An 18,300-nucleotide genomic window follows, 5' to 3' on the forward strand; every position below is an offset into this window, starting at 1 on the left:
AATTTTAAAAAATGATATGCTTATGAAAAGTGTGAACCCAAACAAGATTATGATAAAACACCATCATAATTAAATTAATAATTCATAGAGGTTGAGTTTATTTAAATTAAATTCAATTCAGCTCAGACTTGTTTAAATTAAATTTAAAATATCATATATTTAAAAAAAATTATGTAATTAAGTACGATTTTAATTTTTTTCTGGCTATTTTGAATTGGCCTATCAAGCTTGTTGAATAGAGTCTAAATTACCGGCTTTGCTGTATAGGCCCATATAATATCTTACATTTTAAAATCTATATAGTCAAACTAATGCTAACTTTTGTCAGAACGTTCGGCCTGACAGAATTATCAGCTCCAACTGTAATATCATTTAAAAAAAAAGACACAAACTAGCCACGAAGGAAGAACCCGGAGCTGGGTTGCCGTCGACATTGAGGAAGATAAAGAAAGAAGAACGCAAATCTAGGTTGTCGTCGACATTGAGGAGTTGCAGGAGCAGCGCCGATGTGAGACCATAAAAAGTTGTTATTATCCCAGTTTGAGAGATGGGAGAGAAGATAAAAAAGAAATTGTTTTATGTCCTTTAACCAATCGTGTCCCAAATAAGTATGCTTTTCGATTCAGGCCCAAAAAAAATAAGTTTGCTTTTAGAAGTATCCTATTCAAAATTGAGAGTTGCAGGAAGTCTCCATCTCACACTAAACCAAAATCTCAGATAGCTCCCCCGCCTTTTTCAAGAGTGATTCAAGTATTAAGTAAAAACTATCTCTTGACTCTATATCCCATAACTTTTACGGATGATATGGCCATTTTGGTGCACACAGGATGTTAATCATTGGACAAAAAAAAAAAAGAAAAATATACATTTTGATTCTTATATTTTACTCATATTTTATTATAAATTTTTGCATTTTTTTCAATATTTTGAATCCCTATACTTTTATTTTTTGGTGCTTTATATTCATTCAAGATCCTTATACTTTATTCATTTTATTCACTGAGAGATTTAGAATACTAAAAAATGAAAGTATAAAAACTCAAAACATAAACAAAAAAGTACAGAGACATAGTGAAACACAAATAAAGTGCAAGAAAGATATGTTTTTTTTTTCTAAAAAAAAAATATCAAAGTTACAAAAGCAGTGCTAGTAGGAGTAGATGAGAAAAGTTATTATTATCAAATTTGAGAGGAGCAAAATGAGGTCGGACAGCGGGGCAAAAGAATGGGCAATCAAGAAGTGAAGGTTTGCAATAGGGAGAGAAAAGAAGTGCAGTACTATCAATATAAATTTTATCCAGGAACATTTTAGATTGAAAAAAATCATTCCCAAGAGGCTATAGGAATGAATTCATTCTTATAGTTTCTGAATGGAATGGGGATCACTTCAAATGAGACAATTGAAATGACTTTTCCCATATACCAAACAAGGTAATGGATCATTCAATCTCCCATTCTCATTCCATCACCTTCCCTGCCAAGCAAGGCCTTATATGATAATCTTGTTAAAAGTAAAATCAATAATATAAATTTTAAAATGCAGTAGAATATTAGTCTCACGTTTTTCTGTAGTTTTGAGGTGAGTCATGTTGGCCATGACTTATCAATATTATGGTTTCTTACGAATGTTATATAGATACATAGAAGTAGATTCACCAAAGAAAAATATTTGAATATAGTATACATATCATACCAAATGTATATTCTGATGGGAGCATGTCATCATCCCTCCCAACCACAACTCCAAAAAAAAAAAAATTCTCCAAACAATAGCTTGAGGACAAGAACAAATGTAAAAATTTGGGGAGAATTGGCTAGTTATGAGGATTATTCAAAAATGAGATTAATTAGAAATATAAATGAATTGAAATCAATATCAAGGTCTCCTATGAAACTTGCAAAAGTCTGGGGCTCTACGTTGCATGAATGCTGTCTTTCCCTCGCTAGCTTCCTCAGTGCCATAAAATATAAGTGTTGCGTTTCCACCAAGTTCCTGTTTCACATCAACACAAGTTAAACTTCTTTTTTTTGGAACGAGAAGTGAAAACTTTCATTCAATCAAGGTAAAGAAGCAAAACGACCAGGGGGAAAAAACAGAGACAAGACAAAGCCACCTTTCATCATTCATCATCTCCCAAGAAAGATGGTTTATGATCATCAACAAAAACAAGAAGAAGCTTTCTCTCACTACATAAGGTTGGCTACATGAATTGTACGACATCATTGTGGTCTATCATTTATTAAGTTTTTAGAAATATTGTTAATCAAGAGATCTCGATTAACAACTTCCAAAAATATTCTCTTTGACTTTTCTCTACCCCTCTTGACAAAGTTCAAAGTTATATGTTCTACTATCCTCACAGGTACCTCTCGTAGTCTTTTTTGTATATGTTCAAACTATTTCAAAGATAGTTTATGATCAAAGATACAAAAAATCATCAACTAAGGTGTGCCCATATCTAGCTAGACTATCAACAAAACAATTTGAATATCTGCACGTTAAGTTAATTGAGACATTCCAATTCCTACTCAAGATGTTAATAGTATTAATAGTATCCTGAATAATATTGTTGTAAGGGTGATTGTAGCTTTGAAATCTGGTGATGAGATTAATAGCCTAAGCACAATTACAATAAACTTCAACATTAGTCCAATAAAACACACCAAAGAATACCAAAAACTTCAGCAATGGCACGATGGAAAGAACCCAGTTTACAACAGGAACACAAGTTAAACTTCATTCTGCAAATATTGCAACACTTTGTTTAGCAAAATCCTAATTAAACACATCCTAATAAGCTTTATAATTTGGTGTGTCTCAAAATGAGCAACGGCGAAGAGAGGGGAGGACTGAATAGGGCTATGGTCCATCAATTTTCAAGTTTTTCTTAACGTTAATAGTTGTTATATATTTTCAATCCGTCTAAAATTTAAACAAACTTTATCCTATATATATTTTCCATCTCTACTTCTCTCATAAACATTCTGTTTCTCACTTAAAAAGAAGAAGAAGAAGGATTTGAATTTTTCTGAGTGTCGCAAATCCTCTCCTCTAATGAGTATCTACACTACAGCCATAAGATTTCATCAACACCTGGAAATTTATACTTGAGCAGAAATAAATGAAATGGTGAATTAAGTGACAGTTTTATGATGATGCATTTCAACCATTTCTCTGCAGTCAAATAAATTGCTGGATTAAGATATATACAGTAAAAGGACTTTGGACACTTACCGAATCCAGATCCAAGACAAAGAGAGAAATAGAGTTTGAATTGTCTATATTATGCTCTCAAATATTGAAAAAGAATGTGACCTTGGGCAATTTCATATTCACCACCCCCCCCCTTTTCCTCCTTGTATGGATTGGATGCGTTGAAATAACTCCTTTCAGTATTAGGGCATAGAATGTTGAAAATTGAAATCTTGAATCCCAATATATACCTGAAGTCCAGCATGGCCATCATCCACTGCATTAAGAGCTGACTTGAGAACTCGTATCGCAGTTGGGCTATTCCTCAGAATCTCTCGACACCATTTTACTGTCTCTTTCTCCAAGTTTTGTAGCTGGACCAAATTGAAACATTACATATTCACCGTGAGTGTCAGGTTGGTGTCATCAGTGAAATCTGCATTGCTGCGTCAATAACTCATTAAACAGAAAAATTAACTTACAGGAACAACAGTGTTCACAAGTCCCATTTTCTCTGCTTCAACAGCAGTATAAAACCTCGTGAGAAACCACATTTCACGTGCTTTTTTGGGCCCCACCTGTAAAAAGATTCAGATTTTTTACTTTCATTTTGAATCCCACCATCTATGAACATGATATTCAGTACATATTTTAGTATATGGTGCTTACCAGACGTGACATGATGGAACTTCCATAACCAGCATCAAAACTTCCTACCTGCCTCGTGCATGAAACAGAAGACACTGTAAACTCATGAAGTTGTATCTCTATTAAAAGCGACAAATTTCTGTTTTCTCATCATAATAGACCACACCCTCTATTCTACATGTTTTTTATATGATTGAACTTGGGGCTATCTTATAAGCGATAACTTAAGCTATTTAATTAGGGCTCGTTAAAAGCTATAGTTGTCTTACATGCCTGATCACTTCTAGATATATGATACAAACTGTGTCTTAAATGAACAGGTAAACACTACAAGCACCTTAGGACCGGTTTGGCCAAATATAGCATTATCCGCTGCTATGGTTAGATCACAGACCATATGTAATATATGTCCTCCTCCAATAGCATAACCTGCTACCTGTATTTTAATGCCAGGAGAATATTATATATCTATATCCAACAAGAATCGCAAAGAAATGAACAAATTAGACATCATTTTGTTAACAGAAGTTTGAGGGGGTTTAAAGATCAAGTGCACCAAAAGAAAACGTAAATGCAAGAGAGACATTAACCATAGCAATCACTGGTTTTGGAAGACGACGGATCTGCACCTGCAAGAGAAGAATGAGGAAGGGCTAAACTTTTTTTAAAAAAAAGTAACATCATGATAAATACAGTTATCCGTCGAGAAATCAACTAATTTACCTGTAAGTCTAACACATTAAGTCGGCTAATACTTTCGAAATCAGCATAACCATCTTTAGTTCTCAAATCCTGGTCACCACCACTACAAAATGCCTTGGTTCCCTATAATGATATAAAACATCATGATAAAGTCTACAATAGTGTGAATATTAGTTGTCCTCATGAACAGGCACCAAAGATTCAACGTTGTCACTTTTTAAGATCGAAAAGACGGAGGGTTTTGGGACAAGATAGTTTCATCAACAATAGGTGGATGGCAAAATAGTACTGGAGACAACTGATTGCTATCATTTTGATTCCATGATATACTTATAATACCAATGTCTTCAATAAACTATACCTCATTTTGGCTTTTTGAAGATAATATGATATGATAGCCATATGTGAGTCCATAAACAGACCCCAAAAGAATTGAAATAAACAAGAAAGGGAGTTGAGAAATTAACATTGAAATTAATGTGTCTGATGGACACTACTGGTTGGGTACCTTCCCAGTGAGAATGATGACCCCAACAGAGCTATCATCTCTGGCGTCATTGAAAGCACGAATAAGCTCCTTAATGGTATGGGGTCGGAAAGCATTCCTTCTCTCTGGCCTATTAATGGTGATCTGCAAGAGTTGCCAGACACAATCAAAACGATGCCGATTCAACAACAAAAATAACTGCCAAAGGTACTGAGTTAGAACTCACCTTTGCTATAGCTTCTTCTTCAGCCTTCTCGTATACAATGTCAGTGAATTCCTTGCCAGATTCATCAGAAGCGATCCTCCTCCAAACCACATCATGAGAGGGAACGTCACCGTGAACCCTGTGGTAGCTATCTTTCATGGAAGTATTACACAATCCGACTGCCCCATTCTGCGAAAGGTGAAAGGGAACGAGATGGTTGGTTATCGAGGCCAGTCTCCTCCTCATGGTGTCAAGGTCCTTCTCTGCCATTGGAACTCTGGCTCTAACCCTCCTTGATTTGAGTAGTTATTAAGAGCTTTCAAAGACGAAAATGAAAGTTTTTGAACATTTGGAGGGGTATCGTAGAAAAATAAAGATTCATTTGACTTTGATATCAAAGAGATGTTGGACAACATGGAAATTAGCTTCTAGTCTCAGTCTGCGGTGATTTGGATAAGATAAGGTGAGCTGAGACAGAGACGGTAACAACTAACAAGTTGACAACAGTTAGCTGGCGTCTTAAAAAGAACGAAGCGAAATAGTGCGTTTTATTGCTTTACGTTCGCGCATTACCGCTGCGTTTTAGAAGCTTCACTTTTCCAATTTTTCTTTAACCGATCGCTCGCTGAGTCGAAATAAATAATTTCCGGAATTGAAGAAGGCAACGCATGAGGTTGAAGCTGGATTATTTGTGAAGAGCTTGCTGTTTTCTCTTCGATGGAAGCTATCATTTTGTTAATAAGCCAAATTGATTCTTTTTTTATTGTTCGAGTATTTTTTTCAGGTCCCGCGAGGACTTCACTTGTTATGCATTCCATGAATGATTATGTATTCAATCATACAAGAAATCATGAATTGAATTTGAGTGCCTTCACCATGAAATTTGTTATACGCATTAATCCTTAATGAAAGTAAGTGTTACTAAAATATGTACTTCTGAGCTCTGAAAGCTCGATACCGACAATGTGATCTCATCTCCTAAAATCTAGGATTTTTTTATTGCCCAGTAAAATAAATGACCAGCTCTAGCCTTAGGGTTAGAGAATAAAGTTAGTTCCATAGTATATATCGGCTCCCTTTTCTTTTCAGAATTTTGACCTCCGAAGTTTTTTCTTCCTTTTGATGTGATGGCGTTTTTAGATTTTCTTAAATACTATCTGGTGCCATGGATTTTCTGGATCAAGTGCCCTTTATTCGGATTGTAACCTTGATATTCATTATCCCTGAAACAATAAAAGCTTGCTCATTCCGATGATTCCAACTTCTTCTGTTCCCTCCATTTACTCTCTCTCTCTCTCTCTTTAAATGAATAGAAGAACATCTAATTTTTACTTTGACTAAAACTTAACTGGGCTAATTAGATTTATAAAGGTATACATACTAGTTTTTGTGGCCTGGTTCTGAAATCATGAACAGACATCTATCAATGTTTTTTTTCCACTTTACCCTCCTTATCCTGAAAGAGACAAAGAAAATATTAGTGATTAGTAAAATATAATCATACCTAATAGCAATTAACACATGATGTATCTTTCCCAGTCAATGGTTTTTCATGTCTGGTGTCAAGTGTGTTTCCCTTTTATTCATGGCCCGATTTGCTGGCTGTTTAAGTTGTAAATTTGTCTGGAAACTGATTTATATATTATTTCCTCACATAAAGCACTATATTTTGTTCTTTTAACTTCGTTTAAAACTCCATATCTCAAAATATGTCTTGATGATAATGATATTTTTATTGCAGAAACTGATGCAAGCACGCATATGTATCTCACACTCAGGCAATATGCCATAGGTACAAGGCTGCTTTGCCCACTATTCTTGGCCTCTAGCTAAATGCAGGGCCAGCAAACTATCATAATGGTAAATCGTATTGCCCTAATGACGAAAAATTCCCTATAGATTAGGACTTGCTAAAATATACATGCTTTACCTAACTGGCTAATGGTGTAAAGGAATTTTAGATCTTGCTATCAACACAGTTCATGATCAATCTGAACCCGATTGCTGGATGGCTTTCCAATATGTAGACAAGCAATTGGTGGTGTTGTCGGAGTTCTTAGTTCTCCAAAAGTCTGCCAGCAGAACGGATCATATAGGTGGTATTGTTCTTGAAGTGGTTTTAGCTCAATGGAGGTTAAAGTGACATCTGCACATGGCAGGCTATCACTGCAGGCGAAGTGTACAGGCTTAACTGTATATGTTCCTCTTATTCTTTCATAGTTGATTCCTGCAAGAGCCACAGCTGATGTCTGGTTTGTGCATGTCCTTTTATCACAATAGTATTGGTCGATCACAATTGGGAGTTGAACTTCAGAAACTTGTATATTTGAGAAGAGGACCCCCTGTACAGAGCCTGATCCACCCTGCAAAAATGTTATCTAATTTATAGGTGATAAAACATACTCATGAAGCCCTAACCTTGGAAGGGAGGGGAGTGCTTGGAATGAATAAAAACTTTGCAAAAGGTGATTGATCAACATCTAGTTGGATAATATCTTTCAAGAAGAGTTCAATTTGTACTGCAAACCAAAATCTGCATCTTTAACAATAATTTTGTTGATTTTTTTCTCGTTACCCTAAAGTTCTACATGAAAAGAGACGAGATGTTTCGAATTGTTCAGATTGACTTTTTGTGAAGTTATTTTTCACTCTAAAAGTTCCACTGGACCGCAGTAATCCATTGGAAGACCACCAATGCATTTGTAATAACAAAGTTATTTCTTTTAATTTTTCACTTATTGGTAGAAATAAGATTGCGCAGAAGTCATTTTCTGCTTGTAGGTCGCGGAGCAGTTAATTTGTCTTAAATCTCATGACTTGTAACCTTCAATTATATGGGGTTGTTTATATTTTACCTGCCACGTTTTGATTCTGACACCATTCATTGTGTTGTGCATGTTGACATCTCTGACAGTAATGTTTGAGACGCAGGCTCTTGTGTTATCCTTTCCTAAACTTCCAATGCTGATTCCATGCCCTGGACCGCAGTTGACATTGTGCACATATACATTTGAGCATCCAGTTTGTATGGAAACACAGTCATCTCCTGCAAAACAGTTGAAATTCGAAGCCTCACTTACCACTCATCTTGAACTAGATATGCCTATTGGTCTCTCTGGCGTGATTATCTGTTAAATAACTTGTTCTAGCTTGAAATGGATTTTGTGATGTGCTATATGTATCCTATGGTCTTCTAGATTAATAAGCGGGGCCTCCACTGGATAGTCGGCAAGGAGGAATGAGAAGCACTATGCACTTATTTTGTTGGCTAATACAAGACAAGGCTGTCATAAAAGGCACACATATGAAGAGTTCCTGTCTCTGGATTCAAAGAGTAATATAGCGTTCGATGATGCAGTGAGGATTTTTGACTCGACACGGGCCATATATAGATAGTGGTTGTAATACGTGATTTGTTGTGAGATTGTTAGTTGCCACGTGTCCAACCTCTCTGGGCAATGGATAAGGTAGATAATGCCATGTTCTTATTGAGCTTTATAAATCAACCATCTAAGCTTTGTTTTTCTGTTTCCTGTTTTTTTTTTAAAAAAAAAACATGAAAGTGTGCAATTAGTAATTACTGATCTGTAATTAAAGTATTACCGCAAGCTAATTTGCTGCTGTGAATCAAAACATCTTTGGAATTCTGAAGGTGAATTCCATCTGTATTTGGACTGTCGCCAGGAGATGAAATGCTCACATCATGGACCAGGACGCCATTGCAATTGTCAAACTTGAGGTGACACTGTTGGCTATTTTGAATTGTTATGCCTGTGACCGTTGGATTAATACTGCCATAAAACCGTAGTGCCTGTGCAAAAACAATAAAATCATTATGTCAACAATATTTGCTAGACATGAATCCCACTAGTTTTCTGAAACTTCCATAATATGGCCCTTACAGTAGGCTTGATGAATGGCATTTTCCCTCCCATCTCACTTTGAACCTGTAAGTACAGTTTGCAGAAGTGTGATCTATTAGCTTTAGAGGATGAGATTGAAATTACTATGTACTTGCATAGCTAAAAAGTTCTTATTACGGGCATTGGAGGCCTCTTCACTGTGTTGTTGAGTGGAACTATGAGCTTTTCTTCATCATCAATGGGATTATCAAAAGGGTGGTCTTGCCACCAGACTGAGCCTCTTCCATCAATGATTCCCTTTCCTTGAATGGTAATCCCAACCAGCTTGATGAAATCCAACCACTGCAACAATCCTCTGCCCCACGCCTTGGGATTTGTTGGGGCAACAATTGTTCCATCAAGCTGAGAAAATCTCATCACATTAGCCTTACAAATTAACTGAAGTGTCGGTGGCTAGTCTACAGTATGCACTAACACATGTAAGTTACTGTGTGCAGGCAAATCTAAAGTATTGTCTAGCTTCATCAATTGACGTGAAAGTTATTTAACAAGTGGCACTGACACTTGAGACACTTACACGATGAACTAGCTATTTTGTCTTTTACATATTGAAATTAACCAAGAATCTCTGGGGAGAATCCTATGAAAATTAAAAGGATAAAGAAGAAGAAGAAGCAGAAGAATAGGTGGTGCGTAATGCAAGATTTTTTAGTGTTACAATATGGCAGACGTATATATTGATGTTGTCTTCTGCTAAATCTTGATTACATGCATTTATCTTTTCACATGTACTTCGTTGTCCTGTACAACTGCTCTCTTTACTGCCTGTGTTTTCTGTTCTAACTTACTGGGTTACCTGAAAAACTATGTTGGGCTTGCAGAATGGACCAGAGAAGGAAATGGGTCCCACAAGGAAGACGTAATCTGCTGGGATGAGCATGGTTGATGCCTGTGCCTTACATGCAGCCGCCCATGCAGTTTGAAATGCCTGCATTGCATCGAAGCTAATATTATACATTACAGCAAGTAAACCATATATAATATATGCTTTAAGCAATGATGTTTTTATTTTATTTTATTTTATTGACCAACCTAATCAATGACGTTAGGTGTTAGTTTGTGTGAATTTTTAACCGCTCTTTTGGGAGTTACGATTTAACCCTTAATTGCCGTGACGAGAATTATTTTCATGGTCATCGGGGCCTTCCCTTGTTGGGTTGTTCTGTGTCTTCTTCCCCTTGTATTCATCTCTAACTGTTTAACTTTCGTCCATAAATTTAATCAAACAAGGTCATCTCTTTATTCTACAAATATTATATATGGTGATAAAAATGGGCTATATTATTTAATATTTTACATTTATCAACATGCAGTAAATTTTCATTTATAACTATTATTAATTCCGTTTTCAGTTTGTCACACAACGAACATGAACAGGGACAGAAAATATTTATTTTGCTTCCTATCCCCTGGTGGCATAAATTATTCTTACCACTGCTGCCAAATTTGCTAGGTGAAAATGAAAGAACCCCTAATTAGAGGTTAGAGAAGGAAAAAAGATTCCTTCTTTCTGACTTGGGACACCATCGTTTCCAAACAAAAGAGGCAATCTCTCTGGGCCCAATTTCGTCTGTGACTAAATTAATAATTTAGCCTTCGAATTTAAGTTTATTTATTTTTTATGCCAAAAAAGAGTTGTGAGTGTATGTATTAAGTCGATGCAAATAAATGTTTAACTCTTTCGGCACTCAAGCCAGCAAAAATTCTCGAAATTTCAAGATCCCTGAATCCTAACTCGAATGCTGAATAGCGTATATACATTCTAAGCGTGAGAAATATGAGATTTCCCCCTGAATTCTCAAAGACCATAGAATTCAGTGATATATGGTATGAAGAATCTTAGTCTGTGATGCGAACTTGTGAGCAATTTCTAAGACTAGATGGGAATGAAAGAACTTACCTGTGTATCATCGGCTTTCCCATCGCCCTTAGCTCCAAAATCTAGGACATTGAAGATGGAAGAATGACCCACATTGTAGCCTTTTGGTGGCGAAGCTGAAGGAGTACCTTTCTTTGGCTTGGGAAATGGTGGTGGTGAAGTTGATGGTGATGGAGTGATTTTATAACGTGGAGGAGCCTTTGGTGGATGATGCGGCGGCGGCAGCGGCGATGAAGGAGGCTTTGGTTTTGAATGTGATCCTCCTCCATGGTGGTTGTTGTGTTTATTTCCATTACTATATCCTTTCTTCTTCTTGTACAGAGAAGCTGACACATCTCTGTTTTGCCTCCAATGCTTGCCTCTTCTTGCAATGCAGGCTTCAAAATTGGAAGACCACACCAGAAATCCAATCAAAACCATAAATGTGAAGCCTCTGAAACTAAATTCTCTCATTTTTATTAGTTAAATGGAAATGTGAGTTCTGTGTAGAGAAGAAAGACAAACTGAGAGAGAGAGAGAAGAGAGACAAACAGAGCTTCTTTGCATTGCCAAACACAAACTAGTGACATTTATATTTATACAAGGGGATGGACTTGAAAGCTTAATACGACTGTGAAGGAAGACAAAGCTGTAAATTATTCTTAATAATAGAAGGTATGCATGCTTCGTTCTCCTTTTATTTTTTTTTAATTTCTTTCATTGATCAGTCTGTTTTACTTTTTGTGATTTTTGGTAAGAAATGAACTGCTTTCCTTTTTGCCACATAATCCAAAAAGTCATAACATGTGACCAATCTAATTGGTAGTGAGATGAGGTTATTATTGCCTTTTCACCATACATAGATGCCCAGCATAATTATATCATTGGATGAATGCAGAGACCAAAACTACCACTTGTCTTGTCCATCAACTTCGTCTTCATTTTCCCACCTTAACCCATTATTAGCATCGTCGGTTATTTGATAATCCACACCAAGATTTCTTCAACCCTCTCCAAACCATGATAAATTGCAGAACAGAGGGTGTAAGAATTAGTTGTTCTAATTCCAAAACATGTATGTTACATACGTTGTTTTAGTTATTGATTCGTGTTAGTTGAGTCAATCATTGTAGGTGAGAGTAAATTTAAGTATTAGGGATATGATCGCATTTTGCGCTGCTCGCTTCCTTGATGGAATTCTGTGCGTGTGTGTGAAATGGGGTTGCATTAATTTCTGTAATAAACAAGATTTGATGGAAAGGCCAAAATGATACACGTGAGTGGGTCTAAGAGATGTCAAGCGCGCTGATTATAACAGCTCTTTATTATCACATGCAGCCTTCACGGGCCAAAACTTTTTGGTGCTTTGTCTTCTTAAGCCACACACCCTCTTTAGATCAGTTAGATTATGCTCATATATTCACAAACATGCGCTTGGAGGGGGGGGGGGAGAGAGAGAGAGAGAGGCTCACTTCTTTTCTCAAGGTATTCAAGAATTCTATTACTAAAAAGGTTGGACTTAATTAAAAAAATTAGTCCCTTGAATTTTTATTGAAAGTGCCTGTATTTAATATTGAGTAAAGGTACAAACTTGATCATGTATTATTTTTTGTGGAATATATAATAGTCTAAACTATTAAGTGGTGCGAAATAACTCACAAATTTTAAAAAATGAGCATTCAGTAGCTCGCCTTTATTTTCAGCTGATGAATATTATGTGAAGCACATAATAACACGTGGCACTCCACATCAACATGTGTAAATGTATAAATTTTGTCGCGAACTATTTTTTGATAAGTATTGGATAGCCTCTACTATAAAAATAGACCATTCAACATCATCTCATTAATTTTGATCAAACATTATTTATTTTCAGACTTATGAGACCTACAACGCATCAATCTCTAATCTTTTTATCTTCGTTCTCAATCTTAGCTCAAAAAAAGATGTTCAAATAGTTCTTATCTAAAGATATTTAGGAATACAATACAAACAAAGTAGAAAAAATTATTCATGACTAAATTAAGCTGGAATCAAGCTTTTTGCATGTGTAGTAAAATTAAGCTTTTATTTCGTTGGCATCATTTTTTTAAATGTTTTTAAATAAAAACTCTTTGAACCTCTTTTTCTCAAGCTTATATTGAAAACAAATACAAGAAGATTAGAGAGATTCACGCTTTGTGAGTCTCATAAGTATAAAAAAAAACTATGTTTGATCAAATTTGAGAAAAAAGTGTTGGATGGTTTATTTTTTAATGGTAGATATTACCCAATGTTCCTCAAAAAATAGTTCATAACTAAATTTATACTTTTACACATGTTAACATGGAGTGCTATATGTTATTGTGAGCCTCACATAACATTCATCAACTGAAGATGACGGTGGACTACTGGATACTCTATTTTTTAAAGTTCGTAATTTATTTCGCACCACTTGATAATTTAAACTATCAGATACTCCTTGAAAAACAGTACATGATCAAACTTACACATTTACCCTTTAAGATTCTATTGTACCTTAAACATATGCACAATAAAAAGAGAAAGAAAGAATTCTACTCTTGATGATCTATGAATAGTACGCATTTCATACATAAATGTACAGATTGTTCTTGGATCTATCATATGCAATCAATCTTATGGCTATAGTGCAAAAATTTATTTGTTAGCCGATTTCCTCCAATTTCGGCTTGTTATTTGGAAAGTGCGTACTTGCTAGCGAGCCAAAGGAGGTTTTTAATTGTTAGGCATAAAAAAGTGAGTTGAATAAATAAAATGAAAGCTGAAAGATTACAAAAGGAGTACTATGAGAGTACACAGTTGCAGATCATAGAATCATATGAAAGGAAAGGGTTTGAATGGAAAATCAAAACCTCCATACGCCCACAGATTTGAAACAACATGGTTTATGTTTGTTATTTTTATTTGCAGGATATCTTTTTCTGTGCCCACTGAATAGTAGAAACAAAAGCAAAAGTACCACATTTTTTGTTTCCTGGCCGAACTAGGGGACAATATCACAAGGAGAAAAGGTCACAGAAATAAACAAATGGACCAGAAAGTTTGCTCCATTTTATATACTCATGCATCACAAGTTTGAGAGTTTGGATTTGGGCAATGATTGTGAATCCCTTGCTCTTGAATGGATTGAATATATAATTGCTCACATCCTTGATTTTGATCTATAATTGCATATATAAATAAGGGGGAAAACTTATTTGGTGGTTTTTTTCCCTAACCTATTGTGAACAGTCATTGTTTGATGAGCATGGTGTACTCATAGTTAATCTAAATTGATTATATTTTAAATAAATATTTATTTTAATATAAGCATAATATTAAATAAAAATAATCCCATGATTGTCACTTTTTTAAAGAAATTATCATTTTAAGAAATTAAATATTAAAAATTTTAAATCTAAATGACATAAATTACATATGTACAGTTCAAATCTCTTCGTAAAATGATGAGTAATCAATTACCGCCCCAAACTAAGTCAATTCAAAGATTTTGAGTTTGATTTTTGTTAGCATTCTTGATGATTATTTTCTAAAGTTGAAATAACCTATGTCTATTAAACTTTCCTAGAATTACTATTGGCTTGAAAATATAAGGTATGGGCATGAGGGTGAAGTATCATATGCAATGATCAAAGATTATGGGCTTGTGTTATCATCCATGGCATGAACTGCTTGGGATTAAATAATGTCGGGTGTCTCAGTCACATATTTACGAGAATGCCACCGCTTGAAAGCCCCCATTCACTCTAAAATCTGAATCGCCATCGCCTAAACTGTTCACTGCCATCACATGTCCCTTTCCCTTCCAGATTTTGCCTCAAACACCAATCTTCTTCTCATTAATGTGTCACTACATCATGTAATGTAAAAAAATATATAATAAATTGACCAATGAGTAGTTCACTTAACTAAATGATTGACATGAATTATATAAATTTTAGTCATTGAAGTAAATAGTTAAAAGTTTAAATCTTAGTTCTTGTGTATATACTGTGTAACAGTTTAGTAAAAAAAAATTAAATTTTATTATGTTACTATGTAACACATAAAAAATAAGTTTCGTAAACAATAAATAATATCTCTCTTGAGGTATTGAGATTATGAAAGTAATGTGTATATATCTCCCAACTAAATTACTATATATACAAAAATTAGAGTCCAAATCCCATCACTTGTTTAAATGATAATAATTTCTATCACTTGCTATAACTTTAGGTAATGAATATACATCTAATTTAAGAAAAATGACTTTAAGATTTCAAAACAATGAATTTATAACAATTAGGTCCCTAGTAGAATTTTTTATAAAATTAATTATAAATATTGATTCAGACAGTTGCAAATTCAAAAGTTTTAATTATAATTAAGATATTTAAATTAGAAATATAACTCGTAAGTCACAATTGAAAACTTGCTTGTAATTGTTTAGGTCAATATTTGTAACTTATTTTTAAAAAAATTGTTAGAGATCTAAGCATAATAAATTGTCTATTTTTAGACTTTATTGTAATTTTCTCCTTAATTTATTCACCATCATCCTCTCCAATGCTATATTAAGTCACACGTGTTAATCTCAATCTCTCTCTCTCTCTCTCTCTCTCTCTCTCTCATATTCTAGTAAGACTCACACTTTGGGCTCTCAAAAGTGAAATAATTACACTACAAGCCCTTTTAATTTTAAAACAATCATCCAAGCTGAATGACCCTCTTTGCAAATAACATTTTCACTAAAAAAATTGCCCTTGATTTTCAAATATATGTTCGCATATTTAGTACCAAATATTCATTTAGTTAGTAAAAATTCATATATTCACAATGATATGTTCATATATTCATTAACATAAGTTCATCTATTTACAATTATAAGTTCACATATTTATAACTACAGTCTCACATATTCACTAGCATATATCCACACACAAGTTCAGGTTTCTAATTAGCAAATATGTAAACTTATTATTGTTAATATGTGAATCTATACTTATAAATTAGTGAATGTCTAGTAGTAAATGTATGAACATATACTTGTATCAAGGGCATTTTCATCTTGTCAATGAAAATTTTATTTGTAAAGAGGACCCTTAGGTCTAGACAATTATTTCACAATTAAAAGGGCTTACAGTGTAATTATTTCATGGCTCTAAGTGTGATTCTCCTTATATTCTAATTATAAATTCCATCTTGCTAGGAAGAACATGCATATTAATTATTATTCTCTATTATTTCATCATTTTGCGCGTATACAGTTGTGCGTATTTGGTTATTTGAGAACACGGGAGACCCTGCATATGTATACCTTTTTGTATAATTGTTTATAAGAATCTTTATTTTATGCTGATAAAAAAAATAGTTGAATTACAAGTGCACTAAGAAGAGTTGTGCTCGTTTAATCAAAAATTTTGAATTCAAATCTTAAGAACTCAGCAGTGTAAGTGACCAAGGGCACTGAATCTTGTGATACTTGTCATATCTCGATTTGAATTAATCTAGACTTTGTTAAATTCTCATAACTTGAGTGAGACAAGCCCAAGACATCAGACGCTCACGCAAAAAAAAAAAAAAGAAGAAGGGGAGGGAAAGATGGTTGATATTTTTTTATAATTATTTGATGCTATCAATTAACTTGAGTTTGAATAGAATAGAGATGTAAATTTGTGGCACCTTCTTTGTCCGCAGAGCTCTCTATTCATCAATCATCATGTTCTCTTGTTTTCGCCTATTTCACTCCAAGTCTCCAATAATTCATCATAATCTTTAATTAGTTCTTTTTAATTGTTTTTATTTGCATGTGATTTTTTTTTGGATAATAAAAAATCTAGATGAACTTGGATCTCTAGTCTGATAAGGATTAAGACATGTCTTCAAATTTAAAAATAAAGAAAGATGCATATATAGTGCTCATCAACAAAATATTCACATCAGCATTAGAATTCAATCCCACAATTTCATGAATTATGACTAAATTGATATTAATTACACCAACTCTTTTATAATAAAAAATTTAGATGAATTAAGTCTTAAAGCTTGCTATAATTGTGACATATTTTTAAATTCAAAGAGCACTATACTTATATATCATCAATTAATAAAGTTTTTATATTTATAATAAAATTTGATTCCACAAGTTTATAAATAATAAATTAAATTTTTATTAATTAAATTAACTTTTGCTGACTACAACTTTTATTGTTTCCGCATGTGAGTTTGTTGGGGGAGGGAGAGAGGGAAGGGAAGGGGCAGGGTTCGTAATTCTGTACGAAACGACCTCCTTAACTTAGGTGTACTTGATGCGACTCATGTTCTCGTGAACTCAAATAAAGCCTCCTCGTGAACTCCACTCTATTGCTCCAACCACACGCCCTCATGATTGATTTACCTTTGCTTCCTTCTTCCTTCTACCATCTCTATTAATTTAGTGATTTTGTTCCTGTGACCATTCATTAAACATTTCATGCTTCTTTTCAATGCCCTACAGGGGAAAGCTAGAAGATAAAAAAAAAAAAAAAAAAAAAAAGATCATGCCCTTAGGCACCACCTCTCGTAGTGACAGTTATTTTTGTATGGCCCACACAAATATAATAAGTGAGAGTAATTTATAAAAATCATCCAAATATGCAAATGATAAAATTTATTTTTCGAAATTGCTCCTATAGTAAATGGACCAAATTTAAATTTTGAGTAAATTTAGATAAATGGCCTTCATTAAAAAAAAAAGCAATGACACCCTGAACTTTGACTGCCAGCCACTGTCGACCAATGCTTAATAACTTTTAGTTATCATTTTTATTATATTTATTTATCAAAATTTTGTGGTATTTAATTGTGTTATGAAAAAATTATTATAATTCGCCATTAATTTAATTGGTGAGAGTAAATGATATTACCATCTCTCCACAGTATTCACTGCTACAAAAAGAAGTTTTAGTAAGTATGTTTTGCAAACTACACCGTCCCATGTTGGCATCCTTCAACAAGTGAATTTATCTGCATGTTTTATTAATAATTATTACTGTATCGCAAAAAAAAATTTATAAATTAATTATGCGCTAGTATTTTCACAAGAATTTGTGGTTTTTTTCCTGGTCATTCGCGATTATTTTGAAATAATATGATATGGTAATTAAGGAAATAATTATTTTCCCTCATTTTCAACTACATTGCCCAATAGCACATGATCCATGAATGCCTTTGGATGCATTCAAAATCATGCTACTTTTAAAATTTTAAAATAGTTCCAATGCTAACAAGTCACACCTTTTGACT

At 34.0% G+C, this 18,300-nt stretch overlaps 2 protein-coding genes and 1 long non-coding RNA gene across 3 annotated transcripts; 1 reads left to right on the top strand and 2 right to left on the bottom strand.

Moving 5' to 3' along the window:
- Window positions 1-1,658: 1,658 nt before the first annotated feature.
- Window positions 1,659-5,845, bottom strand: LOC129311386 (1,4-dihydroxy-2-naphthoyl-CoA synthase, peroxisomal). Its single transcript, XM_054953673.1, has 9 exons — window positions 5,257-5,845; window positions 5,052-5,174; window positions 4,565-4,666; window positions 4,432-4,470; window positions 4,179-4,277; window positions 3,863-3,910; window positions 3,676-3,771; window positions 3,445-3,567; window positions 1,659-1,993 (listed from the first exon to the last, which is right to left on the bottom strand). The coding sequence occupies exons 1-9, from the start codon at window positions 5,503-5,505 to the stop codon at window positions 1,877-1,879; spliced, it is 996 nt and encodes a 331-aa protein (XP_054809648.1). The 5' UTR covers window positions 5,506-5,845; the 3' UTR covers window positions 1,659-1,876.
- Window positions 5,846-6,945: 1,100 nt separating this feature from the next.
- On the bottom strand, window positions 6,946-11,566 carry LOC129311385 (polygalacturonase At1g48100). The gene is made up of 7 exons (XM_054953672.1): window positions 11,059-11,566; window positions 9,955-10,086; window positions 9,276-9,500; window positions 9,138-9,182; window positions 8,839-9,046; window positions 8,091-8,281; window positions 6,946-7,598 (listed from the first exon to the last, which is right to left on the bottom strand). The coding sequence occupies exons 1-7, from the start codon at window positions 11,488-11,490 to the stop codon at window positions 7,206-7,208; spliced, it is 1,626 nt and encodes a 541-aa protein (XP_054809647.1). The 5' UTR covers window positions 11,491-11,566; the 3' UTR covers window positions 6,946-7,205.
- On the top strand, window positions 8,296-10,114 carry LOC129311388 (uncharacterized). Its single transcript, XR_008593284.1, has 3 exons — window positions 8,296-8,702; window positions 8,920-8,974; window positions 9,980-10,114. It is a non-coding gene; the product is annotated as an uncharacterized LOC129311388 (long non-coding RNA).
- Window positions 11,567-18,300: the final 6,734 nt, after the last annotated feature.

Source organism: Prosopis cineraria, unplaced genomic scaffold (assembly GCF_029017545.1).
Source record: "Prosopis cineraria cultivar Desert tree isolate PC_DT_omini unplaced genomic scaffold, ASM2901754v1 PC5, whole genome shotgun sequence".
Lineage (NCBI taxonomy): Eukaryota > Viridiplantae > Streptophyta > Magnoliopsida > Fabales > Fabaceae > Prosopis > Prosopis cineraria.